Below are 26,215 nucleotides of genomic sequence, written 5' to 3' on the forward strand. Positions count from 1 at the left end.
CCAGTATAAACAGACATCTGTTACCAACTTTTGGTTACCATAGCAATCACACTGCCATGCTCTTAAATGTGCCACATATCAAATTACTAAAGCTATGTCCTGCATGGAATGGCTAACTTATGAGAGCCATATCTTACACAGAATGGGTTGAGGAGGTAGCCCCTATTCTTTTGATTGCTTTTTGTGTAAACAGGTATTGCCTATATGTATAACAAGTATGATAGCATATAATATGCTATCTTTTAAATTTTTCAAGAGCTTTTGTTTTGTTTATGGGATGTGTGAAAAATATATGGGGTAGGAAGATGGCTGTTGGTTGGTGTGAAAGCCTTCTATAGAGGAGCAAATACAATATGTAAGAGTGGATGAAGAGTTAAGCAAAAGTTTCTGTATACATATGGGTGTGAGGCATGGCTGTGTAATGGCACCATGGTTTTTAACATATTGATGGATGAAGTGATGAGAGACGAAAGCAAAACTAGGGAAAGGGTACAGAGATAGAGTATGGTGGCAAGGTACATGACAAGCCTGTTTGTGAATGACTCTCTTTGTTTTCAAAGAGTTTAGAGGAATTGCAGAAATTGTGTTTTATGATGTGTGTAAGTGTGGGCAATTGAAGGTAAATGTGAATAAAAGTAATGGTGTTTGAAAGGAAATGGAGTGAAAATACAGATTTTGCAAAGCCCTATAGCGAGAGAAGAAAATGTACTGAACTGCTATAGATACGGGAAGGAGAAAGATTGGAAGAGGTGGCAGTTTAATTATTTGGAAGGTGTTTTGGATAAATTTGGTGATATGGAAGGAAAGATAAGGGAGTAGCATAAGATACAAGGGTCACTGGGTCCCTTATTTGAATAAATGGTAAAGGGGTTAATATAGAAATAAAGGAAGGATTAAGGGATAGTACAGTCCTCTCGACCCTGACATATGCAGCTGAAGTATGGACATAAAACGGGTCACAGTCAAGAATAAAGGCTCTGGAAATGAGCTGTGTGAATTAACAAAAGAAATGTGAGAGTGTACGAGATATTTGGTATGGCAGGCAATGCATTGGGAATGAAGTGTGGAGTGGTAGAGAACGTGAAACTCAACACCTTGAGGTGGTTTGGGCTTGTGGAAAGAATGCGAGATGGGGAGTTTACAAGTAGAGTGAATGATAGTACGAGAGGTTGGTGTGAGAGGAAAACCTTTTGTGACATGGGGAAGTAGAGTGATAGAGTATTGAAGGGAGACAGATGTTGGAAGAATGCATAGAATGGTGTGTGTGAGGGAGGCATGCAAGGACAGGAATAAATGGAGACTTGTTTGCCAAGGCCAACCCCCTTGATGGGAGTTCTTAGAGAGAACGGGCCTCTGAGATACAGATATATATACATTCTGAGAGCAGCTGTTGGATCTTCAACTCTAGATGGTAGGATGATGTTTTGGAGCTGAAACATGTTGAAAGATTATGCCTGTGCTACATTAATGGAAGTGTGGGAAGATATGTACAAAACACGTATATAAATTAAGGGTATGCTGTTCAGTAATAGGACTGCTGACAGACAATGTATGGTTTGCAATAGATTTGCAACCAAAAGGGTCTAAAGTTTGTTTGAAGACATTTGAGACGTATCAGTTGTTGTTTGTAGATAACACAGTTCAGGTGGTAGACACCAGTGAAAAGCTCCATGAGCTTGAGAGTTTAAGAGTGTGTGAAAGGAGAAACCAGAGAAAATGTGAACGAGAATAAAGTAATTTGGTTCATCAGGGGGATGAGACAGGGTAAAAGTTTAGCTTTGAATGAGGAGAGCCTAAAGGAAGTGGAAAGCTTGAAGTATCGGTAAGTGTATGGAACCACAATGGCAAAAATTAGTCAGAGTTGGAGAGGGGGGTGCAAGTTCTTTGGTGTAAAGTGTACTGAAGGAGAGGTTAGTTGTCTGGTGGAGGAAAGGTGAATAGTAATTCCAACAGTGTTGTACAGATGCTAGTCTTTGAACTCGTCACAAAAGAAAGGAAGAGGGTGGACATGATGAAAATGAAATTCTGTAGGGTATATGGTGTTAGGTTGATTATGTATTGGAGAGAAAGGTGTGGTAGTCTAAGTGACGGGTTTGGATATTTGCAGAAGTGAAGAAAGACTGATTAGGAGGATTGATGTGTCAGAAATGAAGGAACTAAGGGTAGGGAGAGCCCACCTTACCCCATCCTTTCCATCTTCTTATTGGTCTCTGTGAAGTTCATACAACAATCATGACTAGTGGTGGTAGTAATGGATAATGCTTTTCAAGGATAAGGAAAATGTGGTTTCAGCATACACAAACAAGGTAAGAAAAACAATGAATGTCAGTAAGTGATTCTGTGTATGTCTACCAGTGATGCAGAGTTATTAAGGATTTAACTATTTCTAACAATACTTCTGGTACCATTACAGTTTTGGTCATGCAGTTATGCTAAATGAATGGAAGCTATTGAAGCTTCCTTTGAATTATGTACATGGGGGCTTTCTCAATAGTAGAATTAATGGTCTGAACAGGAAATCTTGGCATTTAAAAAAATCTTTCAAATAATTCATTTTATTAGTGAGTTATGAAATTTGTATAGAAGAGCTTAATACTGAATTTGGTGAGGTTACACTTGTAGCAATCTCATATTTTAAGAATTGTTTCCCATTTTAAATGCTTACAGGCAAACAAACTCTTAAAACAAGAAAGTACTTTATATGTTCTACCCAAAATGATTCCATGTGACATACACAGAGGAGTCACTTTTTCGACTTGAGTTACATGACCACTCATGTGGTAACATTACTTAACATGCACAGTAGAGTACATGTTGGACAATACATTTAGAGCAGAAATCCTGCCAGTCATAAAATATTACAGCAATTAGTTGTCTTAATATGCTCTATTATACAGAAATTTAAGGTATTAAGAGTTTATGTCTAAATTTCTTATCAGATCAGCACTTTGTACTTTGTGTCCAACAGTATCAATGATTTATATGCCTGAGCACCAAAACTAACATCTCTTAGCCAGCTGAGATATGGATGTACAAGGGAAACACTTATTCAAGACTGTGCAGTGTAGTTGTACAAGGACAATAAATTTCATACTACTGTATTTACATTCATACTAAAAGTGTCTTGGGTTTGTTATTTGTAGGCTAACTTAAAACTAAAACATCAATAAAAGAGTATTATATAATAGTTCATGAATTACAACTGCTTCAGTTGCTAAAAATATTAAAAATAGAAAAGTTTCTCAATTGGTATTTTTACAGCGATAAAATATTAAAAGCAATAGAAAAGTTTCTCAATTGGTATTTTTACAGTGCAAAAATGTAATCACCATAAAAGTGATAACTGATACAGTTTACTTCATTATAAAATTTGGCCACTTTTGGCCAGCCACTACCCCCTCCTCCTCTATTTTAAAATATTATGAAGGAAAATATATATTCAAGAAACATATCTAAAAAGGATTCTCAAGTTAAAAAGCAATCAGACAAGTTATGTTACTTAAATGACTGATGATATCAATATAAAAAAAAAAAAAAATTAGCCATTCCATTTTGTAAAGTTTATTTTTCAGGCTATTAGCATTCCAATTCAGTTTCCTTAAAATAATTGCACAACTAAAGCTAAAATTCAACCCATCATCCCTACATTTCATTCCTAAAGTAAAAGTTTGTTCTCCTCCTACAGAATTTTAGTCAACCTGTTTAATAAGATTAAAAAACTGAAGATAAAAAACTTTAAAATATTTATGTAAACTGCTGTGTATCATGTAATATGTTGGTTATGACATGAGGAATATGTGGTTACAATTTGATAAAAAAATAAGAAAAAGTGTTTCCTACTTCAACTTTATATATCAGACTATTAATATTGAAAATTATGCAATAAATGTTATATTCCCTTTGGATAACAAACAATGAATGATAAAGGAAATGATGAAGGATCAGAGAATACTGGCAGTTGCAACTGGAGCGGAATGGCACATGTCCGCGGGACAATAAAGTACCCTGGGAGGAGAAAAGGGGTGGCTTTGCCCAGTCTCTAGTTGTGCTGGGCTTGTCCATTTTCATTAAACTATGTACACTGTACACTAGGCCATGGCACATGGTCACCTGGGCATGACATCGTTAATGGCGGTCACGATGTCGTCCCCTTGGTTCTGAAGAGGTATACAACTCTTATCTTCCTAATGATGATCCACTTCTATGTTCACTTCTTTCTCGAGAATTTAAATTACGGAATGTTCCTGGTTAGGTGCCCGCATAAGGGAACCATGCTGACGCATGGTATTCAGAAGATGGACGGGAAGATGGGTAACTTCGACGTAGATCCTCCCATTCACCATATCGATCAAGACAACGTTCTTTTGCTCTTCGTTCTTCAGCCTCTAAATCATCACTCACATAGCCATTATTACTGTACACCTCCATAATGGGGAGTCCAGGCCGTCCTCCTGTCCCAGTTACGATGTCTGGACCACCACGGCGAGTTGTAACTCCCTTACTTAAGCTCGATTCACTGGACTCTTCACCTGAAGTGCCGAGGCCCAAATCTTTTTCTAGACTATTGCCATCTTCCTTATTAGATGCTAGTGTAGCAGCAGCACCTGGTGCAAGGAATGGTCCAGAATGACTTAGTGCTACAGGTCCCACTGGGGAAACTACTGCTCCATTGTGCATTGCTAGTACACCATGAGGCCGAGGAATTCTTAAGTTGTTGGGATCAATATGGCCTGAGTGATTCATTTCTTGACCATGCACAAAAAATGGATGGCCAGCTGCCTTAGATGGTGGTAAGACTTCCTTTGGCTTCTTTTTACGACAAGATCCTGGACCCAGGAGAGAAAGGAGGACTGGCAAAAGGAAGATTCCATGCATAGCACCAAAGAATATGACTAGAAACACAGTTTTGAAGAAAGTTATAAATATATATGAAGGAGCTAAAATCAGAGCTGTGATACCTAAAATAGTTGAGAGGCCACCCTGTAATATAGGAAGACCAAGGGCATATAAACACTCCTGCACACGCTCCTCTGGAGTGTCCACTTTAGCAGCCAGGTATGCATATGAAATATGAGCTGAGAAATCAACACTAAAACCAATGCACATAATGAGGTTAATCATGGAAATGGAGTCTAGATTAACTCCCCATAGGGTCATGTAACCTACAACTCCTATTTCAATCGAGATGATGGAAAAAGCAACCCAAAGAGAGCACAGAGGATTAGGTATGAATATCAGTGACATAATCATCATTACAACAGCAGCTAGAATGATTGCTTGTATGCTTGTTGTTCTCACCAGCACATACTGAAAAAGAAAAAGGAAAATGCCTTTGTAGTGTAGTTACAAAAATTATCAGTTTCACTAATTCAATTATATTAATAGAAAACATTAGCTACTGCAGCAGCACTTACCTGATCAAAGAAAATGAAGAAGGGATTGAACACCGTAACATTGAATTTTGATTCAGATGCCACTTTGCGTAGCTGCTCCATCATGTCTTTGTCACCATTGGCATCACGAATCTTGTATGTTTGGATGATGAATCTGGATGCTATAATGCGTGTGTAGTCATCATTAAAGGTCACATCCTGAGCATAGGGGTTAGCTGGGCCTGATAAGTAGATCTGGTAAGAGAGGACATAATAACATTAGTAGAATATCTTTTTGCAACTTTTTTTGAAAACACAAATGTGTATATGTGTGTGTATGTGCAAGCAGTTCCTATTCCATCTCTATTTTCAATAATTCAAATGTGCCCAATCTTATGACAATTAGGTGGATCATATGCTGTCTTTCAAAAACTGCAGTGACTTCTTGCTTGTCTACATTAGCTTCCCTCCCATTTAAACACACATACAAAGGACATGATAAGCTTGGAAATTGCATTAACTTACAAGAGGACCAAAATTGGTTTGGTACATGACTGAAGAAGTTGAACACAAGTAAATGTAAAAATTATGGATACAGCGAAAGAAGGGTATGATGTGATGATAATCATTCATCAGGAAATTAGCAGCAGTAATATGTGAGAATGACTTGGGAGTTGACATCGTCTCAGACAAATCACCAGAGTTCTGCTTTAGGAAAATAGTTAAGGTGACTAGCTGTGTGCAGGCAAATAATAAAATGGAAGTCTAGCTCATGGATAAAGAAATATTCAGCTAGCTGAATCATACAAAGCCAAAATAAAAATATGCTTAAATTTGGTCCCCACACACATGAAGAAGCACAAAAAGCAAATAGAGAAGATCCAGAGGAAAGCAACAAAGATGGTATTAGAATGAAAAGAAATGAATTACAGGGAATGGTGAGAAACAAATCTGCCCACCTTATTAGAGAAAGGTTAGCGATCACTACCTTTTTCTCCAAACATATTAACACACTGTAGACAGTGAACAATTCCTCAAAATATTTACGGATTGAACAATGAGAGGACACATGAAATTAAACAAAAGACCTTAAAACATGAAAAATTACTTTTACAGTATAATAGTGGTGGACAGCATACAGAAATCAAAATTGTATGATAGTGGTGAAATCAATGTTGTTCATTCTAACAGACAGGTAACAAAGTGGTTATGAGATACAAGCTGCTATTCTCTTGAGGAAGACAACTGTTGAAACACTGAAAATTAAATCATGATCTGCAACTAATGTATCATTGCTACCTTATTACCGAGAATAAGCTAAATGGCATGTAAGCACATATAAAGTGCTCCACTGGGTACAGTTTTGTCATTTTCTTCAGAATTTATCTGTAATAACAGTTATTTTGTTCTGATTATCTGAGAATATCCCACATACAATTTACAGTGGATTTTAGGAGTGCCACAGTGAAATAGTCAAATTGACCTTTTACAGCTGTAACCAAACATAATCATCTACAGCAACATACAGCCTCAAAATTAGTTTTCGATGGATTTTTACCTTTCCTCGTATTCGTAATGAATTATCCCTCATAAAAGTGTGGGACATTTTTCATCTCTTAAGTGCTGTGAGGCTTTAACAGCAAACTGTCCTGAGTGCCATTAGTCATGATGGTAACGGTGATATTTTTTTTAATGCTTACCATGGAAAATCAAGAGAGCCAATGGGCTATTTTCAAGGTCTAAATGAGACGTTAGAAAGAATGTACCCTCTGGTACACAAGAGCATCACAGTTTCTCAGTGCATTATGCATGAGGACCAAGAAAAAGGATATCACTTACTTCTTTAAGATTACGACAGAAATCTTCTTCAGTTGTAACATTAAGGTCCAAGAACTCTTTGTTTCTTCGAATAAAACCGAGCCAGGCCCTCAACCAAGACTCTGTAAAGAGGGGCCCTGCAGTGTATGAAGTGTTCTCAAACTTTTGGTGCAAAGCCATTAGCTCATCCTGTGTCTCAGGATCACTATAGGTTACATCACCTGTTATAGCAACCTAAAAAGAAAGAACTGCATTAAATATTTTATCAGTGTTACACTATTTAGAAAATACATCATAATACTTTTTCTTGCTCGTTTGATTAAAATACAATTAATAACTACGAACATTTTAAGAAATAGTTTTAGTTAGATAAATTAAACAGCCATTACCAACTTTTTAGTCAAATTCAGATGTATGCATTTACACCTCGAGAGAGGGAGAACATCAACTTTTTCTAAAAAGTAAATATAATAAAAAGAATACCCTAAATTGTCATATGGGGGCTTTGCTAACCTGCACTCTATACGGAAAATCCCTGAAGTACTTGTCCTCACGATTGTAGAACTCAACAGAATAAGAATCATCACGAGAGAGCCTTCGTCGCTCCAATCCCTCCTTCACCATTGTACAGCCCCAGCAGGCAACCAGCAGATACATCAGAAACACCATTACCACCAATGCTGAAGGAAGAAAATGTAAGGTCAATAATTCACAGAAAGACCACAATGTGTTGTACCATCTCTGATGAAATAATGGCAGTCAAGTACTGTCTATTATGTTTTGTATCAAAGTATACCAAGACTAACTCAAGGAGGCAGATAAAGGTCACCTTTAATGGCAGGGATGTTGAGGAAGCGGGCTACATAGTCCCTGAAGAAGACCATAAATGCATGGTGCCTGTTGTCCTTGGGGTTCAAGGGATCAGACTCACTGATGCCACCCGTGCAAAATAGTTGATAACAGCGGCCATCATCCACTGTGGGCAAAATGTTATCAGGTCATTAGAGAAACTGTGATGGCATTATGCAAGATGAACCAGTTGGAATGAAAGGGTAGGCAGAGTGAGGTGGAATGAAAATGATGGTTGGGAAGAGATGAATGGTGACATGATGTTGGTGAAGGAATGAAGGTGAATGGCATGGGGTGCCATGGCAAAAATGAGGAAAGAAAACATGAGGTTGGCTAGTTCTAACTAGATTAAACTCTTGGTAGGTGTTTGTGTAGTGGGGGCTAGAAGAGTCTGGACAATAATGACACTCCCCTACTCAAGTCTCTTGGGGAGGGTTCACCACCTCAGGGGCTGTCAACTTCAAGTATCTCAAATCTAATACACTACATTTTCCATGTCTTACTTATGAGGTCCCTTGGCATGAGTTTGGTTGGTATATGGTCAGGTAGGTTCTCTTCTACTCCTAAGCTTATTTGTTATTACTGTTGGCCAAAAGTTTTTGAGAGAACAGAAGCCACCCTCTCCATCCCTACTTGATCCAACACACAACTTTATGCATTTAGATATGATTTTCATTAATAATTTGTGTATTGAATTTTACTTGTTGGTATGGTCAACAGGCTTTAGATTTTAAAATATTAAATAAAATGTCATATGGAATATGAAAGGTGTATTAAAATATTAAATAAAATGTCATATGGAATATGATAAGTGTATAAATGCTCTCGGCACTTGTCCTCATTGGCTAGCAAAACTAAGTTAATCAAAAACAATCGTGTAGCTCCAGCAAAGACGAGATGATACAGGTGTTAAGTTTATATGTGTGAGTGTGGTGGAAGATCACATGCCTGCTCCAGCTGAAGAGTGTTTCTAATTGATCTTGCAACCATCTCTACCTTCAGCACTACTTTCGCACTCCATTTTACCCTTACATCTAACTTTTAAATAATAGGTATAAATGTGCCTCAAATTCTTGTTGAAGTTTTAGGTTTATTTTATAGAGTGCTTAAATATGGACAGCTTATGGCAACAGAAGCAATTAACACATTAAGGATCTTGTCAGAACCATTTCTTCCAACCAACACAGACTGATATGAGCAGCCACTTCACCCTTATGTGATGACCAACGTCATATGACGTTTTAAGTTTCCTGCCTCTGTTTGGTCCTCAAATGCTAAAAGACATCTGAGGATGTCCTTTAACAGGATCATAACCAACCTCTGTGGACATCTGTAACTTTTCCCACCTCAAGCAAAATATCCAGGCAAGAGGGGGAAAAATTCTGCTCCCCGAGTCCAACTATCACCACCAACTTGGAGGCACATCCACGGACCTCACCGGTCGTGTACAACAGCCCTAAAGAGCGAGCAGGAATGTGTCATTTATGTTCAAGTTAATGGAAAATGTGATGAATCACATGAAATATAAGCATGTTAAGTAACCATGAATTCTGAGGGAGTAAGGGGGAAGGCCAGCAAAAGGACCTCTCCATCAATGTCCCCACTACACTCATGTTCGGCTTTTGTCTCTAGTGTGGGAGATATGAAAAAACTGCATCTCACCTTCTGTCTGTGAAATTTTAGAGTTTTGGAGGGCTATGGTAATATGACAGTAAAGAGCCAGAATGTTTCCAAGCATATATGACCTAGGCTATTAACTAATGCTGTGCTTGTGAAGGAAATGAGTGGTGTGCCACTCACAGTTCCACATCCCCTCCTGCTTTTAGTAATGTCGTGCTATTCATCACCCACTCTTATGTAAGAAATAATAGTAGTTATTCACAATTTCAGAGAAATAAAGAAGACCTCCATGTTATCCTATCGTATCATGAATTGTCACAAAAGTAGCCATATTCCCCTCCTCTCACTAACCGAGAGCTACACTTGGCCAACAAGAGGGAAGTCATGTTACTTTTTGTGTACAGGTATTTTCCTCTACTTTTGCATGACTCTATCAATTCATGAAATAAAATTATTTTTCACATGGGATTTTTCTTTAGCTCATATTAAAGGCTGTTTTCAGCAAATTAATACTAGCTCCGGGTAGCTCCTCAGAATACTGTGCAAGCCAATCCCTCTTCTGATTGTTGTCAATTAAGATAAACCATCCTTGCTACCACAGGCCCACTAACAGGTACATTCACATTAAACCCCCAAATTAGGCATCTCAAGAATAATTATAAAGTGACAATATTCTCACATGGATTGGAATTTTATAACTAAATGCTTGCTACTGTAACAAGATAAAGATATGGTTGTTGGGTCAGGGAGTGACCATATTCACACCAGGCAAAAAAGGAAAAGGCTCCAGATCAAAATGTAGCTGGGTTACATAATACAAAGTGGGAGGGAATAACATGATCTAGGGTACTTACCTGCTTCCGATTTGGGCTTGACCTTGCGGCAGGTGATGCCGTGACGCTGACCCTTCTCCATGTAGCCAGAAATGGCCAGGCAGCCACCGAAGAAGGTGATGTGCCACACATATGTCACCAGCACTGCCGTGCCTGCAGCAGCATCACACTCATCAAAATACAGTTTCCACATAACGGGCTTAGAACATGAAATGCTAAACTGTAATTTGTATATTTCTCTTGCTACCTAGTTTAACGTTCATCTCTATTTATGTTACTTTTATAACTACACTGAAGAACACTAGATGAAAGAGTCTGTTCTTGAAAGTCTGAACGGACACCAGAGTCTTACGATCGCAACTCTAGCTAAACAATACTCTGAAAATGAACCTGCTGAAGCTGAATGATTTTTAGAAAATTAAGGATGCATTACTTCATTACAGTACCTAAACTTTCTCACCTTCAACGGTAAAGGGATAAACATTAGTATTGAAGTGACTTAAACACTGAGGCAGAACTGACCTGTGTAGAGGCAGAAAATCTGGACGCAGGGGAATGGGGTGCTGGCACCAATGAAGAAGGAGATCATGTCAGTGAGGGAAGTTATGGTAATACTGACAGCAGCCTCAGCAAAGGTCTGGGCCATCCTGTCCGGAACATCATCCTGCAGCTTAGTTCGCCGCCATGCAGCCAACATCACAAACGTGTCATCAATACCAATGCCTGACCAACAAAGACATTAGGTTATTTTTTTTTCTGTAAACTCCAGCTGATTCTGTGATACGAGGTTTTTAATCATATAAATAACTACCTCAGACCTTTATAGCCTAGCACAGGTTACTTTACCCAGGGGAGAGAACCAATATTAGGTACTGCTCATAAAGCTTTCACATACTGTGCATATCATTGTAGCATTCAAGGCCTTAAGAATAAATAAATATAAACTGAAACATGTAAAACAGTATATAATACATATTACTTCAATGAACTTCCCAACATTCAAACTGATGAGGTCTTACCAATGCTGAAAACAAACACTGTAACATGAACATTTTAAGCCGTAAAAGTACTAGCCGGATTCTCCAAGACAGAAATGCATATATGGCCAAGGGTAGCTAGCTATGATACGTATAACCACGACAAAAAGCTGTAACCACTCTTCAAACAAGCGATAATGGAATGTTCACTTTTTTCAGACCTCGTCGTCAACAATTTTATTACTCTGGTATGTTTGACAACATGCTTCAACACAGGCCCTTTACCTCCTGTATTTTTTGACATCCAAAGCGTGACTCTTGTGGGCCTAAGACACAAGTGACCCTCTGCAGCAGCCAACAACTCTCTCGCCAGGGATGAAAGTTTCCCACCGTCGCGTGACGATGTGCCTTCTTTCGTCAATGAGAATACCGCATATGCTATACGGTTCCGATGATCTCAGTCCTCTTATATTACTGGGTATTCTCACAGGATATGCGTTCAAGAAACGGCTCTTGAAATAACCGAGAACTCTTGGTCCGAGATGGAGACTCAGGCGCTCGCAGTGTTCAGAAGAAAAGCATGTGAATGTTGTCTTTATTATTATAGGACGTTTCAACGTCTCTTGTGAAGAATGGATGGAATCTGACTTCCTAGTGTGTTCTCTCATACTGGAAATTGCGTCATGTCCTTTTAATTAAGCAGCCTCCTCGTAGAGGGAAGTTACAGGGAAGCAGTCTTCTATTAGATCGACCATACGACACAGTTCAGTATCGTGCTTCAGAATTTTTTTTTATAGTCTTTTCTTTAACACCAACACCATTTACTCGCAAAGTCACATTCAATTACTCTTCTACTACCAGCATTTACTGCAAAACATTCTAGATGCTTTTACATTTTCCGTATCTATTCCTGAATAATTCTTAATAAGGTATGTTTGGCTAACAGTATCCCACTGGGCTCCAGAAAAGTGAACTGCCAATAATCACAATGGATACATAGAAACCATCGTACCCTTTATTACACAGAGTACAAATAATATATCTATATTAATGTATATAGATCTTAAACTATGGAGAAAAGCATGAGTTTTTCACATAACCAATACCCAGATATAAAAATGTAGACAGAAATATGGACGCCCAACCAAAAAGTACACAAATTAAGTGAGGGTTGCGGTTGCCATGGATACAGAATGACATTTTATGTTAAGCCCTACATTTCTTTTTTTGATACGTGGTATTCATACTTTCCTGTATAGAGCTTCTTTATATACTAATGATGAAATCTGATTGGTTCTAACAGTAGCAAACAGCTTATATAAGAATATAATCGACTAATTTTTGCTCCTATTAAATACGTTCTCGTGCAACAGAAAGGATGTAACTCTTGACTTTCAACGCAATCATTTCCATGGCACCTGCATCCCTACCTTCTCTGTCTACTTCTTTTAGCTTTCATTCCTGTATCTATATCTCTGCACTTTGTCACTTCTTATCTAGAAACAAATTACATAACTGCATGAATACACAACACGCTTCTAATGGTAAATGCTCGCGATAGACTACAACCTACTACCTCCGGCATAACCTAATAAGGGCAAGATACCCACCTCGCTGTCTTAGTCGTCAAGCACGTGAAAGTCCCAGTTACCAAACGTAACTGTCAGCCACGGACATGCAAGATGTTTGAAAGTTCAATTACAGACGAATCGTTGGAGCCGTGAAAAAATTGGTTGGCGATAAAGTGTGACGCGTGAAGACTGAAAGGCCACTTCCCTGGGAATGAAGACTGAAAGGCCACTTCCCTACTTCCCAGGCTACACCCTCTACTTCGCTCAATCATCAATCATGCTCTACGACCAATTACTATAACAGTCCCGAGTGTAGTGCTGATAGTGGCGTGCTGTTGGTGTAACCCGAGGCGGAGACGCGATGCTGGAGTACGTCCAACACTTTCACTTTTACTCAGTGGTGCTGGAGGTAGCTAGCTATACTGCCTCTGCTGCTGCATCTATCTAGTAGCATAACCCGTCTCCAGTCCAATCTTTGCATCTCCACCCTAAGTCAAATGGCTACTTCCCATCCCCCTTTTTTTCTCTCTTAAATCGCCACAGGACTGGCAAGGGCCCTCGTACCCCGACAGCCATTTTTGTTTGTTCTGCTTACCCACGGAGGTCAACCTGTTCACGTACTAAGCTACATCTGTCACACGACCGTCACCTTCCGTCGTACTGGAACATCTTTGAAATTTTGATTTTACATTTATATCAAATCACTTGAGTTACCATAGCCTCGACGTTAAGTGCATGGGAGAAAATCCTCATCGAGATAAATAGGTCTCTCTCTCTCTCTCTCTCTCTCTCTCTCTCTCTCTCTCTCTCTCTCTCTCTCTCTCTCTCTCTCTCTCTTGCGCGTTGTTTTTGTCAAAATGCTGCCCTATTCTACTGTGCTATAACTTACTGGCCGTAATAATCGCCTGTATACGGACACGCAGGACGCGGCAGTTGGCCCACAGCCATAACCTTGCTGTTTATTCTCCTTCCGAGGCTGGTCGATGGGTACCAGGGTTGCCTGTGTGTATGAGTGTATATACTTCGGTGCGAAGATGTGGTACACATACCCAAGGTTGTGACGAGGCAAGAAGAGTGATTCAAAACTCTTCTCGAGTCACGTACAGCAATCACAAATACAAATAACACACACACACATACACAAAATGACCTTCCTCACTGACTGTCTAGTTTTAACGCATATAAAGGAAGATACTCCACGTGTTCGTCATAGACGAGCAAAAAGCGATAATGTGGCAAGATGTTAATACAATGCTAAGCAACCTTACGCGGAACTGGCGATATGTCGGTAGCAAGGCTTGTGATCTCCGGCCACTTTTAATCAGTGACGTTATACTGAAGATCCCACGTATACATTTCCGTCCGTCTGAGGTCCAGGGACACACCTTCATCATTATCGATTCGTGAAGTTCCTCAAACAATTGGAGCAAGTGAACCCATCAAGAACACCTAATTTGCTCTTGAGCGAGAGACACTAGACATTTGGACCAATATTCAACTAAGATCATCAACACAGCAAGGCTGCCAACCGTCATCTCACCTTAGAGACCTCCAAGAAATATATATCCGCAACATTTTGGACTACAAATACATAAAATCCATTAAAAAAAACAACAAAAAAATACACCCCACGAACAAATAGCTTTAAGGAAAAAAATGAATGTAGAACCTCGCCTGTACTGGTCTTCGGCAGAGAGGCCTGTCAGAGAACCTGTTAAGCAACACTTAACAGATGCTCCACAAATGATGGAAACAAATATCAAAAGAGATCCAACCATCTGTACACAAAACAGTAAGTTGCATTCTCTTCATTTCTGAACCCAATTTACACTTCATTACCAAACGTCGACTCTCCCTCGCGACAAATGCTGTACAAAGTCGATTGCCTCACCGTCCACCACACCACTCCAGTCTTCCCTTCGCCGACGAACGATAATGACGGGAGGACTGCCATAATAAGGAGTCACGCTACTGAAGTATCAACATACCTTCACGTGCGATTATACTTCATTTCTATTTCTCCATATTACCGGTCTGGTTCAACAACGGCCAAACGCAGATGGGTCACTACGCACGGAAATAAAAGGCAATCGCCATAACTGAAAGTTGCGTGACATTTTGCAGACGAGACGGTACCGTTAAGGGAGGTGCTGATTGGAACGGATTCTTAGCCTGGAGAAAAAAGAAAAGTGAAAAACAAACTCGTCGGGAAAATAACGTTTGATATATATATATATATATATATATATATATATATATATATATATATATATATATATATATATATATATGTGTGTGTGTGTGTGTGTGTGTGTGTGTGTGTGTGTGTGTGTGTGTGTGTGTGTTTTCTTCCTGGTTTTTAGGAAATGAATCACCCATTAAGTTAATCGCCGCTTGAATTGTCAGGGTGGGAGGCGCATGAGCTGCCTTCAGTCTGGTCTCTGACTTAACAACCCTACAACTTCCCGAAGATGATCTCTAAACCCTACGGCTGTACTATGGTCTCACAAGACGCTGTGCTAACTCTAAGCAGCCAGCCAGCCAGACTTGCCGCCATCCACCCCTTTATTTGACAGCATCGGGGCCCTTGCCAAGATAGGTCCACTGGTGGCCCAGCCCAAGGACCGCTAGTTAGGCGATCTGGGCAAAAACCTGCGACCTCTCTAGTTTCACCTGCAAGATATACGTGTGGAGGAGTGTGTGCGTCCTGCCTGAAGGACACTAGTCTAGATAACAAACACAACACTAGGATGCCTCTAGAAAACGCTGTTCCAGCAGAGGGCAGTTATCAACCACGGATCGGTACGTCTTACGTTATACAATGGTTTGCTTACGTACTGATGCTACTGCAGTTATAGTGGCAGCTAGGGTGGGCTAACTAAAGGGGAAATGGCACTTTTTTTGCCGCAAGACCATGGTAAGGGCCAACTGCAGCGCATGATCAGGATGTTGAAAACCAGGAACTGCCGTAAACGTGGAGACTTCACTTTACCGAGTGGGGATACAGTTGTGATTATGTTAGCCAGAGCTCAGGAGTATTACAGGTGTTACGACCACAGACACTCCTACACTACAGGATTTGGAGGGCGAGAGGTGAACAAAGTCCTGTGTCGGACTCTGATCATAATGAATGAATTTGGCATCCAGGTATGTGATTAACGGTTTAAGTGATGCTTCCCCTAGCTTTACTTCCACAGAGAACGTGGAAACCTACTCCTCCACGACCATTAGCCATACCGAAGGACAAAGATCTGATCACCATAAAAGACCCGCGGTTGTCATTAAGCTATAATCTGGGTACACGAAGCTAAACTACCAGCTAAGTTTTCTCTCTGGCCCAAGTCGAAACAGCAGCGCATGACTCAGGTCAACGTTGGCAGATAGGGCGGCAGGGTATCTTGTCTGCAAGAGTGCTGGCGACGGCGTTAGGTGAGCGCTGCGTGGCCTGGCAGCTCCTGCGTCAACAAGTCTCAAGGTTCCTTTACTGTTGACCAAGTAGCGAGCCTCACCGGAGGCAGGTACAGGGAAGCCTGAGTCAGGATTCCTCGCACTGTGTTCAGCGTGTCCCACGGTCTTCCTGGCCAGTGGCTCTCTGGTTAACATAAAGGAGTCGAGATCATTTCTGGACCTCGTAGAACAAATTCAAGGACTCGTACCTGCTAACACACCCTCAGGGTCATCCCTGCCGACGTCTGTTCTCCCATGTATATAACAAGTAATAACTTTAAAGTCAACGAAAACCCCACGCCAGAAATACCGTTTCCAAAATCGAAGTCTTTTGTTCACTACTGGTGACCTCCGATGTTAGGGATGTGTTTACAGCAGCGAGTTCTTGCGACGCAAGGCTAAGGCGCGACTGCCATGCGTAATGAGGAAGGCGGTTTTTCCTCCTCAGTTGCTGAAATGATCTTTTACGTCGTCTCCTGAAGCCACGCTGACGACCGCCACCTTGCCAGTGCTCCTGTGATGATCCTCTTACTCCTCTGTTAAGGCAAGCGTTTCAGAACTCAAAAACCTTTACCAGTTCCCACTCATGACTCCGGCTGTTATATATTTCGTCTCATGGATGACTGACGTGTGGAACACTGGATTATGTAAGCAGATGACCGCCACTCCTAACCACATCCAGACCGTCTGTTAATCTCTACAAGGCAGCCACAACCGCTCTGTTTTTGTAGACTGTCAAACTGCCCCGCCCTTCCGTTTTTTAGTACCACTGTTTATATTGTGTGTATTCTGCTTTTACAGTTGATTAACCCATTAGTTCTTATTTTCTCCTCTTTCTCTTATTATCATCATCAGAATAATAATTACGTTTACTACTATCAATTATTATCATAAATCGTTATCATCATCATTATGAGCATTATCATCAAACACAGGTGTAGCTGCGAAGGACTCTTTCTTGTGAGAGATAAACTAATCTTAGGCCAGACAGATTACGAGGGGTGACCTCTAACTGCAGAGGGCCCACGCCTACACACGATCGATCATCAGTACGAGTGTCGGGAACTCGTACTGGTTACCAGCGGAAATATGAACTTGCCAGGCGCCTGTTGTTCCTGGTGGGCGCTATCTGCCCTCCCTGAGGTGAGTGCCAGGTATTGTGGCACCTACACAGCCACACCTTCACCTGCCTCACTCCTCCTCCAAACACCTGTTGACCGCCGGCGACCACACGTACATGACAGAACGGTGACAGTCTGCTGTGGGGGGTGTGGGGGAAGAGTGTCACGACTCCGACACTCCCTGTGGCACCTCCCCACACTCATCAGGTGGTACTGGTGCCACTAGGATCCTTCTCCCAGGTCAACGTAGCGAGAGGAAGAAAGAAACGGTCGAAAATAAAAACTGCTTTACTGACCCACAAATGGCCTACTCTACCCTTAATGGATGAACAAATGTCTTGAAAATTCCTTTTTTTTCTTTTTGACTTCCAAGAACTGAGGAGACCTGGCGGTCGTCGTGGGCAGGTCCGGCGGAAACCGGACGCGGCAGGGAAACACGTCGAGCGGCTGGGTGGTTTGGTCTAGTTATGTGGGGCAAGTGAGCTCATACCTTACTGGTCCAGGAGCAATGACCAGACACACACATCACCACGCTGGTCTAGCAACATTCATCGTCAACTTATGCATAACACTTATAGAACTCTGAACCAAACGAGAACATCTTAAATGTTATAATCATCAATGGGCGTCCTGGAAATATAATGCCCAAGGTATCATCTGTCGTCCACAAATGCAAGACGCCAAGTACCAACAGCCTTCCTTCGGCCGTGGGATCATAACATCACAGTTATGCAGGGGGAAGACACGAGCAACTCACGCATCTTGTATGAGATAAGGATAACGGTGAAATATGCCAAGTACATAACAGAGATAAACTATGTATATATATACGTGAAGAACATGAAAGACTCTGAACACTTACAAGATGCCACCAGGCGGCGCCCTGGACGTTAATCGGGACATTACAAAGCATTACCTGTAGAACATCCCGCCACCCACAGTAGGGACCACGCAGGGTAAGCCTCCTGTAGGTCCTGTAAGCCAGCCTCGACCCTACACCACAGCCGGACGTGCATTCTAGCTTGTGTCAAGGCCTGGGGCACAGCATGTTGAAACATAGTCTGTGTCAAGGTCAACCCACACTACTTCCCTTCCTACTTACCCTCCGTAGAGTGATGACCTCCCTCCTTCCCTTCCTACTACCCTCCGTGGAGAGATGACCTCCCTCCTACCTTTACCACTTACCCTCCAGGCCACACTACGGGGTTTAGGGTTATTTCAAATAATTCCTCAGCGGCCTCTCGCCCATCCCACATCTTAGCTACCCTCTCTCTAAGACCCATTCATTCATTCGTCCACGTCAGTCCACTGAAGACGCCGTCCGAACGCCACATTACAAGGCATCTTTTCCCTCCTGCTGGTAGGCCTCTTACCCACTCCATTCACGACTTCATAACGCAACACGTCAGTCATGAAGCAGAGTGCGTTACGACCTGCCTCTCTGTGAACACGTTCCGTACGTTTCGCTCTTAATAAAAATATAAAGCCATAATCCTAAACGGCACCAGCGTCCGCCGAGACAAAAAGGGTTTCCAAAAGGTATTTTACGAGTGTATGGTCTCGTGCCCCAGCGGCCCATTAAGCCACGTAACTTTCACAGCGGCTGAGACGATTTCCTACGTCGAGCACGGAAGGATATACATATACACCTATTGTCTGGTGAAGGTGGTGAGTGCTGACCGGGCGGGACACAACACAGTGTGTCGGAACACGGAGTCACAGGCGCGTAGGTCCGCGTGGCGGGCCACGCCACGACGAGCCTTGACCGACAGTAGCCTTGACGAAGAACCTCTGGAGAAAGTTGCAGGGAAGCTGGTGGGAGGCGGAGGGACGAGGCGTCCCAGCTGCTGCTGCTGCTGTTAGCCCCTTCGGGAGGAGGCCGACAACATCGTGTGTCGCGATCGAAGACGTTAAGACTACATATACCAAAGCCATAAAAAGGTATATGTAAAAAAAAAAATGTGCTAGACACAGGAATACGAGGAGGGAGAGAAAATAATATTGATAAACTCCCTTGACATTTAGAATTACATGTCAGAACTAAAATTCACAGAGCTAGTTTATGGCCCTCTGGCTCTGCTGCAGCTTCAGCCAGAACTTTCGTTTTCACTACAGGTCACTATACGACCACATCAGGTGAATGGGTAACGAGCCGTACGAGTTCCTGGTGACGTCATGGGTTAATGCAGGGAATACCCCTGAACTCCATCAGCAGAATAGACGGGCGATAAAATATATTCAATTTCCTAAAAGAGTTGTTGGTTGTCGGGATGGAACGGAGTGGGGAATTATAAGGTTTATGTAGCTCTGGGTCTGGGATGTTCGGTACAGAACGAAGATCCTGTTGGACAAAAGGTCGACAGTCCTCGAGGAGGACCCTGCCATACAGAGGGGTCAGTTCCTCGAGGAGGACCCTGCCATAAAAAGAGGCCAGTCCTCAAGGAGGACCTACTGCACAGAGGGAACAGGCCTAGTGGCCTCCTAGGATTACTCAGTCATTTTATCAAATCTTGATGGCGTTGTCTGCTACCCTCCAACATGATTCCCCTCTCAGCCCTTGGGACACACAAGATCAAGACCATTAAAATCCTGGAGGTCGTAGAGACAAGGCCTGGCCAGACGTAGACGATGAAGGAGATAAGGGAGCCGAGGAATGGACACAACAGCCGCCAGCCAGGCCAACAGCAAGTTGGGAGTAATAAAGCTTACAAAATTAGTCATCGACCTTCGCCTGTGTCTCACAACCTTCTTGAGCAACAACACTTTCTCTGGAAGCCGCTGTTGACCCGCTGGCTTGGCTTGACTGGCACTGAGAGGGAAGGAGAGATGTGTGGGCTCGCACGACTCTAACGTAAACATACTCCCTGTACTTCCAGGACCATATATCAGCTCTAGCACAGAGAGAGAACGACTCTTCATGAATCTGATCTCCAAGTGTCTCCAGCAACTGAGTGCTACAGACGAGAGAGTTCCATGTACCGAGCAGTATATGACTTGCTCTAAAGAAAGCATTTAACTTGAAAAAGCGAGATGCGCTCCCAGCACGCCATAACTCCTGTGGTAAGGAGTGGGAGGCGGGAGTCTACCACTGGCTGGACAAGGCTATGCCTATCAGGGCCTCGTCTGGCTTGGTATGGGGCCTCCCTGACCACCTGTCTGGCTGGCCTTATATGTGAAGACTATTTGTGTTACAGGCAGGAGGAGGAGGAGGTGGGCGGGGAGGAAACTGGAGGAAGGTTGGGTGGAATACTCTCGAGTTATAGGCTGGACCTGATTCCATGAGGTAACGTAAAGTGACGGTGAGGAGGTGAGGACGTTGCCCTGCTCACCATCGACCGCATCTTAACTTAGGACGACCACCGACCTACCACACCCATCACGACCACCGACCTACACTCACCACCACCAACCAACCCAAAATAACATCGAAACAGATCAAATCACCTATCAACACCTGCTGTGGAAAAGCTACACATCTCTGTATCACCTTCACTAGTACATGTAGGGAGACCAGATCTCAGCTCCTCCAGGGCCGGAGAGTGCAGGTAGCGCTGCCGAACTGGGACAGCAAGTAGGACACCATTAATGTATTCCTGACACTGAAGGGCAATAAAGTAAAAATGTCCTTATTACTTATGCCATTACTGATGCCATGCTTGTTACTGCCGTCTACAGGAAAAGTCTATGGCTTTTTTTTTGGAAGAATGGATATGAAAGGGAACAGGTGGAAGAGGGACATAAGAGGATGATCTGTGAAAGGGAAGAGGAAGAGGTAAGGGAAGACATCATGGCGAGGGTGGGAGGGGGAAACTGGTCACATCTGCTTAAAACAGATCAGTACCGGTCGGTCCTTGACCCAGTGCGGGCCACACCTGCTGGACACCATCAGTGCTAGCTAGACCCTGACTGAGTGTGGGCACGCCATTACTGGCCACTAAATGCCTTCCGTGGTCCAACCTCCCATCACCAGGCTACGGTGACAACACACCTGCGCCTCACCCCCACACCCCCTTCACAGCCAAGGATCCGAGTCCCCTCCCGGTACGCAAGCCACCCTTATTCTGTCCCTAAAGAATGTTTCGAGTCATCTAAACTGGTATTCCCGAACCATAATTAGATCACGAGTACTAAAAGGTCGTGTTTCACACTGTTTGGCAGTCGAGTTACGTCCTTGACGGCAATAGCAGCGCCACCGCCTGCCCCTCTAGCATTAATGTTGCCTGGGGTGGCGGTGTTCCCCCAGCAGACTGGCCCGGCCAACCCCGAACCCACCAAGGTCCCAACACACACACGACTGCGTAGACGCGGCCACACGCACGCTCACACAACCCTACCTCCACTCAAGGGCTGGGGATGTAACCTATTCGCCTTTTTTTCCCACCTTAACGAGGAAGCGCCGGGAACAGACGACTCAGGGAATATCCTCAACTGACTCGTTATCCCCCTCTTCCTACTGTTCCCACTTTTAAATAGTATAGATACAAGAGGAAGAAGGTTTCCAGCCTCGTCCAGCTATAAAGAATGTAAACCCTAGTACCTATTGAATCGTCAACGAATACATTACACACGAACAGAAAATGATAGAAACTAACGAACATTTCCGTTACACAACAAGACCTTGTGGTACGGATATCCGTCGTGGGTTAAAAATGTAACTGAACGACGCACTATACAATTCCACGGGGGACAGCTGAGCGCCCGGCAGTACACCATGCGGGGCAGAACTTACAATTCATGTTACACACCAGAGGCCTCGCGCCTGCCACCCCTGTCGACCCTTCAAGGTATTTTGTTTCCTCTGTCACGGACGAACCATATCCAAGGTTCTCTCTCTCTCTCTCTCTCTCTCTCTCTCTCTCTCTCTCTCTCTCTCTCTCTCTGACCTCCGTGGTGCAACTGCTTAGCGTTACTAATCATGAGTCAGCACGGACCCGCTGACTCACGAGTTCGAATCCTGGGCGCGGCAGTCGGCCCGTAACCAATCCCAGCCGTTCATCCTCCCCTCGGGGCTGGTCGATAAATCGGTATCTGGTTTAGGCTAGGCTAAGCGTTTGTATATAAACACACACACACACACACACACACACACACACACACACATGCACACATATACATGATACATATATACAAGGTTAAGAGACGGTAATACGAGTGTAAAACTCTCCCCCCGTGACACACAAGCAGTAATCACACACTGGAAGTTGGGCAAAAGGAGTTTGAGGCTGGAGGTCTGGGAGTGTACGTGGAGGACGAGAGGAATCCCATAGACAACAAGAGAGCTGTGGAGCTGCGGGACGAACCAGGACACCAAGTCCATGCCACCCCGCCATCGAGGAATTCAAAAAGCTACATAACAGAGTAACGAAGGTAGGTCCTCACCAGTAAGGCTTCCAACCCTGGGGCACGTGGAACGAAGAACAACAAACAGGTAACAAGCAAGTTATAAACCACTTCTGGTTAACCAATCATTCCCAGCGATTCAAGACTTGCGGGTTAACTACTGGCTGATATTTTACACGTTCCAGTTTTCTTTGCTTATGTCCCTTTGGCACAGAAGCGGATATGAGGGTGCGGGGTTCTTGCGTGTGTGTGTGTGTGTGTGTGTGTGTGTGTGTGTGTGTTTTGCCTTCCGGCCTAGGCGCTTGCGTGCATGCACGGGGCGCCTGTGGCCAGATCCTCATTGGACGTCGGGGATACTGGGGGGGAAGGGGGGTGGTCGTTCGTTACGTCACTGGAGACGCAGGTGAAAGTCAACACCATCAAGACTTGAGAGGCATCGCTGACGACCCCAAGCTGTCCTAATTATGCATCATTACGTCACCATCCCCCTGTTATGACCCCCCCCCCTCTCCACACCCCCATTCGAGACGACCCCCCTCCCATACCCTCCTTTCCCACCTCCCAAAACGACCTACCAAACTTGAGACGACCACACCGCCCTCACGAACCTGGATGACTCTCGTACCTAGACCACTGACGTCAGCGGAAGCCGCGTGACGTCACAGGGGAGCACGCACGCGTGATGTCACAGAAAGGAGCTGCGTGACGTCACCCCACTGGAACCACAGGTGATGTCCACTTTACGATAGCAGGAACTGGACACTGTCTTCAAGTTCTCCGAACTTCCCGAGGTAAATAATTAGCTTCAACAAGCGACAACAGAAAAAACAAATATACGAAAGTTGTATGTTGACTGACGTGTTTAATGTCGTAATAATATCAAAAACAAACGTACACAGCATATAAAAAAATTACCGAACTCAGTTACTCTCTGTCACACCTTTCAACAGGCCGTTTTCTTCAACGCGTTCGGGGGAAAAAAACGCTAGGCCGGGTAAACGTTAATACATTTCCACTACGCATAATATCCACTTGTTGTGGAGTGCATGCGACAGCTCACCAGCTGTCAAAGGTCAAACGGGTCCCACTAGAGTAACGGCATTAATGAAGTCTTTTCTCGAAGCATTTTTTCCCCCAAAAGGCTTTGACGTCGCTATTTACGTGATCGACTGTAAACATTTGTTTGTGAAGTTACGCAACAGAGCAGCTGTAACACAGGAAGCGACCTGTCTGCTATGTTGATGACGGCCGCCTCTGTCGGCCTTGCGATTCTTCCTGGCCTAACCTAACCCTCGCACCCGCAGGACAGGTGCGGACGGGGTAGGGGGATGTATGGTCGCTACGGCAGTCCGCTCATCAGGCCACCCGAGACACGGCGGGAGGTCATATCGAGGTCAGGTCAGCGGCCGCGCGACCACATCCTGACCTCCACCGCGGGTTGTTTGTTACCGGAGAGAGGGGGGGCGGGGGGTGAGTGACGACACATGGACACCCTACCCACTTCCTGCTGGCCTACCCACTAGCCCCACCCACTTCCTCGGCGCCCATCACCCGCCTATCGGGCCTACGACCCACCTCCTGGCCCCCTGGCCGTTCAGTCACTAACCTTCTGTTATCACCTACGTCACCGCCAGAAATACAAGACGTAAAGCAACCACGGGAGGAGGAAGGAGGTGGTGACAGGTTAAACCATGACTACGCACGGCAGTGCCTGCCTGCCTAAACACGATACAGCAAACACAATGACACGGTTCATCGCTGGCAATGGAGATAGTTCGCACGAAGGACACAGCTCTTCACAACACCCTAGTCCGTTAAGACCACCAGTGCCCGCGCTGCTCTGGTCACCGCCGTATATTCACCAGATACAGAAACGTACAAAACAACAGACGGAACGAAAGGCATACAAAACCAATTCTGTTACAAATTCTATGACGGAACTCGACGTTCGAAATAAAGTTCTATACAAAAATGTACCGGCAGACTCAAGAAATCTCAAAAAAAAGGGGGTTTAAAATGTTGTATTTACATATCTACAAGGAAATGGTGTTTTACAAGCCGATCGATGATGATATGTCTATATATATATATATATATATATATATATATATATATATATATATATATATATATATACACTTGAAGCGCATTAGTGAAGTTTCAGATTCTCTGCTCAATAATATGTGCGATCATAAATTATGATCTGACACCGTGGCTGAAGGTCCTTTATCAACACCCTTACGGTAGCGGTGCAACATTCCTCTTCCTCGGTCGCTATCATCAACGCTGGGATCTCTTCCAGCATACAGGGTACAAACAATGCCTCAAGGGCGACCCGGCGAGTGTCGAATGGGAGCGAAACAGTTGTCCTGGAGCCTCAGATGTTCACTGTTGCATGAAGATTTGAACACAGTGTGTGGCGGCAGTAGCAGCCATCAACAGTGTGTGAGGAGTGAATAGGTGCCCATCGCTGCCTTCTACGTTTCAAAAGACGCAAGCGTTCATGGTAAAGCTGGGCTGAGAAAGAGGGAAGGCACGAAGAACGGCAGGGGCTCGGGAGGGAGAAGGGACGACAGGAAAAGATCAGCTGTTCCTTGAGACAACACCCCCTCCCTCCCCCTTCAAACGACACAAGACACGAGCACGTTAGTTCGAGGCCGAAGTCACCCTGTACTCCATTACTTCCTAAACGTTGCCGACCCAGGCAGCTGCCGGGGGTACGTGGAAGGCGCATGTAGCCACTTGCAGCCGGACGAGTGGATACGAAAGACTTTATTGGGAAGCAAACACCAACAGACCATCGGGTCCTTTTGTGGCTGTTTGCCAAAGATCAAAAACAACATACGAGATGTGCGGTAAAAGCAGACATGCTAATGCATGACATGGAGAAATGCCTGTGAATTTCCAAAGTGACTAAAGAGACGCAAATAACGCCATTCATGGTCTTGAAGCGAAGTGTATGTCCAGTCTGTTGTTAAACGTATGTTAGGAGTTGCTTTCAACTCCCCTCTTTGGTAAATCGCCACACTCGAAGCACAGCGTTGGCCCTCGAGTTTGTGTCCATATTTCCACGAGTAAAATCGGACAAATGTAGACTTTAATATTTGCTTTGATCAAGACTGTCGGAGCCTTTCAGTATATCTGAACAGCAAACCTAATCACCAAATGATCTCTATAATAACTTTTACTCGTGTTGTCGGCTCTCAAAGCGCTGGTTTCTCAGTTCGGGAATCATCCTGGCTGCTCGCCGCTGAACCCTCTCCATTT

At 43.6% G+C, this 26,215-nt stretch overlaps 1 protein-coding gene across 5 annotated transcripts in view; it reads right to left on the reverse strand.

The window, feature by feature from the left end:
• Window positions 1-2,323: 2,323 nt before the first annotated feature.
• Window positions 2,324-26,215, reverse strand: part of LOC139760800 (patched domain-containing protein 3-like) — a 97,810-nt gene continuing 73,918 nt past the window's right edge. For all 5 annotated transcript variants that reach the window (XM_071684416.1, XM_071684413.1, XM_071684412.1 and 2 more), the window contains 7 exons: window positions 11,015-11,215; window positions 10,514-10,645; window positions 8,020-8,166; window positions 7,704-7,870; window positions 7,212-7,424; window positions 5,415-5,627; window positions 2,324-5,307 (listed from right to left, as the gene is read on the reverse strand). In XM_071684416.1, coding sequence (XP_071540517.1) covers window positions 4,249-5,307; window positions 5,415-5,627; window positions 7,212-7,424; window positions 7,704-7,870; window positions 8,020-8,166; window positions 10,514-10,645; window positions 11,015-11,215 — 2,132 coding nt within the window. In that variant the 3' untranslated portion in view covers window positions 2,324-4,248. The remainder of the gene's footprint in view (window positions 5,308-5,414; window positions 5,628-7,211; window positions 7,425-7,703; window positions 7,871-8,019; window positions 8,167-10,513; window positions 10,646-11,014; window positions 11,216-26,215) is intronic.

This window comes from Panulirus ornatus, chromosome 38, assembly GCF_036320965.1.
Source record: "Panulirus ornatus isolate Po-2019 chromosome 38, ASM3632096v1, whole genome shotgun sequence".
Lineage (NCBI taxonomy): Eukaryota > Metazoa > Arthropoda > Malacostraca > Decapoda > Palinuridae > Panulirus > Panulirus ornatus.